Source organism: Propithecus coquereli, unplaced genomic scaffold (assembly GCF_000956105.1).
Source record: "Propithecus coquereli isolate 6110/MARCELLA unplaced genomic scaffold, Pcoq_1.0 Scaffold261, whole genome shotgun sequence".
In the NCBI taxonomy this organism is placed as follows: Eukaryota; Metazoa; Chordata; class Mammalia; order Primates; family Indriidae; genus Propithecus; species Propithecus coquereli.
The window spans coordinates 3044107-3047653 of record NW_012148186.1 but is presented as its reverse complement, the minus strand read 5'-3'; the positions used below and the strand labels follow the sequence as shown (position 1 = coordinate 3047653).

At 51.3% G+C, this 3547-nt stretch overlaps 1 protein-coding gene across 1 annotated transcript; it reads left to right on the top strand.

Moving 5' to 3' along the window:
* Positions 1–503: 503 nt before the first annotated feature.
* On the top strand, positions 504–3259 carry FITM1 (fat storage-inducing transmembrane protein 1). The gene is made up of 2 exons (XM_012647291.1): positions 504–2236; positions 2621–3259. Exons 1-2 carry the CDS (start codon positions 1971–1973, stop codon positions 3231–3233), a joined length of 879 nt encoding a protein of 292 aa, XP_012502745.1. The 5' UTR covers positions 504–1970; the 3' UTR covers positions 3234–3259.
* The last annotated feature ends 288 nt before the right edge of the window (positions 3260–3547 follow it).

Genomic DNA, 3547 nt, shown 5'->3' with positions numbered 1-3547 from the left:
CACTCTCGCCCGGGCAACAGAGTGAGACTCTGTCTCAAAAAAAAAAAAATGCAATTATCTGTGCAGTATAATAAAGCAAAGCACAATAAAATGAGGTTTCCCTGTATTAATAATCTATTTCGTACTAACAATCATAATGAAAATTCACAAGAAAAAAACGTAACTCTAGGACTTTATGGTTACAGGAAACTTTTAAAAATTAAACTTTAGATTATATACTTTTTTACATAGAAGTGTGATAAATGGTTAATGAAAGACTTTCAAGCATAAAAATTGGATAGATTCTGTGGGGAAAGTAGAATGGAATTATAATTTCTGACTTACGATCTTTTCACGTCTTTTAAAATGGATAATGGTGAGGTATCTAATTGGTGTAGTATTTAGATTCCATTGGATATGTTTGAAAGAGTTATATAGCTTTATTTTGAAATGTGAATATATATACTATACTGGAAATAGTTCTTTGCAACTATTTAAAACACAATGAAACATTTTATGTCAATTTAAAAATGTGTAAGGAGAATGCAGGTCTTCAAAATTTTTTATAGGGTCCATGAGCAGGAAGTCTTGAAGACCACTATGCAGAAGTATGTATGGGCTTTAGGATCTGGAAGGATTCTAACTGATTAATCCATCTTGATCAATGTACAGATGAGAGCACAGAGGGCTTTTCTGCAAGGAATCTGATTATCTAATCCATCTTGATCAATTTACAGAGGAAATTAATGTACTGAGGACAAGGAGGGTTCATTGATTTTCTCAAAGTCACACAGTTGGGCCTAGACCCTGAGTGTCCTTGCTTGCTCATTCCTTTCACTGCTTCCACTGTGCTCAGAAGTCCCACCACCAGTTTTGAGGAATGAGGAAGAAAGACACAAAGCGATCTTGAAACAGTCACTGAGTAACAGGGACTTCTCCTTGCGTAGGTTGCTCTCCACCCTGCCGCTTCAGTCTCAGCAGTCAGGTTGGGAGGCCAGGGTTTGCATGGGGCAGCCCTGAGGCCCAGGGTAGTTGGTTTAGATGGACTCGTGACTGGGAATTTCCGTTCTAGGGTCTTCTCTACCCCTTGTCACCTGAGAGAAACCTGATCTTTAGGGATTTAAGGATCCAGCCTGGGCCACTGCCATCTTATAAAAGATGCCTTCCTTAGGACACTTGACTTTCATCTGTTAATCATCATAATAAATGAATAGCGCCCCTTGAGAGAGAGGTGCTGCCTTGTGCAGTGCACAAGCTCTGGTTTACACAGCAGCCCTGGGCCAAACTAGCCCATTATAGCCCCTTGGTCCAGACAGGAACTGAGCTAAGGAACTGTGACCCTAGACAGCAGAGCCAAGCTGCTGGGGTAACAGTGCACTGAAGTGGATACTGCTGCTATGCCTTGCGAGGCCTGAGGTGGACAGGGTGCTGTGCATAGCACCTTGCTGTTGGCAGGCTCTTGTGCTCAGTACCTCAGGAGAAGGGCAGGATCACACTGACGATAAGACAGACATAGATTTCTTTTTAATGACTTTCAAGGTTTGGTTAGTTTTATCTTCATGACCTCTGATTTCCCTTTGGAGCAAATGTATGGTAAAGTTGGGGTGGGGGTGGGGGGCTCTGGCTGACCAAACAAAGACAGGCAGACCCAAGTAGGGTGTGGACAAGGACAGCCCTGAAGAGCAGGCCTGGCCCTGAGACACGAAGGAGAACATGGTTGAAGCCGAGGACACAAGGCTGACAGGAAAGGACACAGGCTGCTGTCAGGACACACACTACCACACACTCAAGGCCAGGACCCTGCTGACGTGGCAGCCCTCCACCCTGGCCCCTTACTGCCCCCCGCCCCTCTCCCCCGCCTGCCAGCTGCCAACAGGGCTCTGCCCTGTGTCTTCCACACCTGTCACTGCCTGTCCTTATCCAGGGGGGGCCCCATCAGCCCCTCCTCAGCTGCCCAGCAGAGCAAGCAGTTAGTGGGGAGGGGAGGGAACATGGAGCGGGGGCCGGCGGTGGGGGCAGGGCCCGGAGCCGGGGCCCGAATCCGGGCACTGCTGGGCTGCTTGGTCAAGGTGCTGCTCTGGGTGGCCTCTGCCTTGCTGTACTTTGGAAGTGAACAGGCCGCCCGCCTCCTGGGCAGCCCCTGCTTACGGCGCCTCTACCATGCCTGGTTGGCAGCAGTGGTCATCTTTGGGCCCCTTCTGCAGTTCCATGTCAACCCTCGGACTATCTTCGCCAGCCACGGCAACTTCTTCAACATGTGAGTCCACTCAAGGCTGTGGGAACCGGCTCCCTGCACCCTGGGATCCCAGCTCCTTTCTCCAGGCTTCTGTCCTCCTGCCAGTCTGAACACTAAAAATAGGCTAGGAGGTTGAGGAGAAGATTGGAGGGAGGGGGAGGGGAAGAGAGCCATGGGGTACAGGGGAAGTCAGGAGCAAGATGGAAGAGGAAATGTGGACCTTAGAATGCTGACCAGTCCTCTAAGGAGATGGCAAAGCTTAAATGGCTGGGGGTTGCAAAGGGCATGGGAAAGACAACAAGTGATGATTTGTAGGGTTAAGAACAGAGCAGTGATGGGAACACAGACCAGGGTGGGGAGACAGGGCTGGGGGTCTCAGTAGCCTCCCCTCTTCTCTGCCCACAGAAAGTTTGTGAATTCAGCGTGGGGCTGGACATGCACCTTCCTAGGGGGCTTTGTGTTGCTGGTGGTGTTCCTGGCTACACGGCGTGTGGCAGTAACCGCCAGGCACCTGAGCCGACTGGTGGTGGGGGCAGCCGTGTGGCGGGGGGCTGGCCGGGCCTTTCTGCTCATCGAAGACCTGACTGGCTCCTGCTTTGAGCCTCTGCCCCAGGGCCTGCTGCTCCATGAGCTGCCAGACCGCCGCAGCTGCCTGGCAGCCGGCCACCAGTGGCGGGGCTACACGGTCTCCTCCCACACCTTCCTGCTCACCTTCTGCTGCCTGCTGATGGCTGAGGAAGCGGCAGTGTTTGCCAAGTACCTGGCCCACGGACTGCCTGCCGGCACCCCCCTGCGCCTCATCTTCCTGCTCAACGTGCTGCTGCTGGGCCTCTGGAACTTCTTGTTGCTCTGTACAGTCATCTATTTCCACCAGTACACTCACAAGGTTGTGGGTGCCGCAGTAGGCACCTTCGCCTGGTACCTCACCTATGGCAGCTGGTATCATCAGCCCTGGTCTCCAGGGAGCCCGGGCCACGGGCTCTTCCCCCACCCCCACTCCAGCCACAAGCATAACTGAAAGAAATAAAAGCCACTGGGCCTGGCTCTGGCTCCTCTCATCATTTGGTTGGGGCCTGGAAAGGGTGGAAAGAGAGTCTGGTAGTCACTAGGGTTCCTCAGCCATTCCTTGTTGTCATCGATCTTGAATGACCTTCTTTATCCTTGACCTCTGTCCCTTCTGCTGTCCTTTTAGCATCTGCAAAGACTTTGAGCTATCTGGGTCTGTGATATCAAGGAATGGCACTCCTAAGGCAGGTAACAGTGTCCTTAGGTTTGGGCGTCATTCTTAGGAGCAGGTACTCCATCTCCAGCCTGGCGAATTTGTTTTTCCTG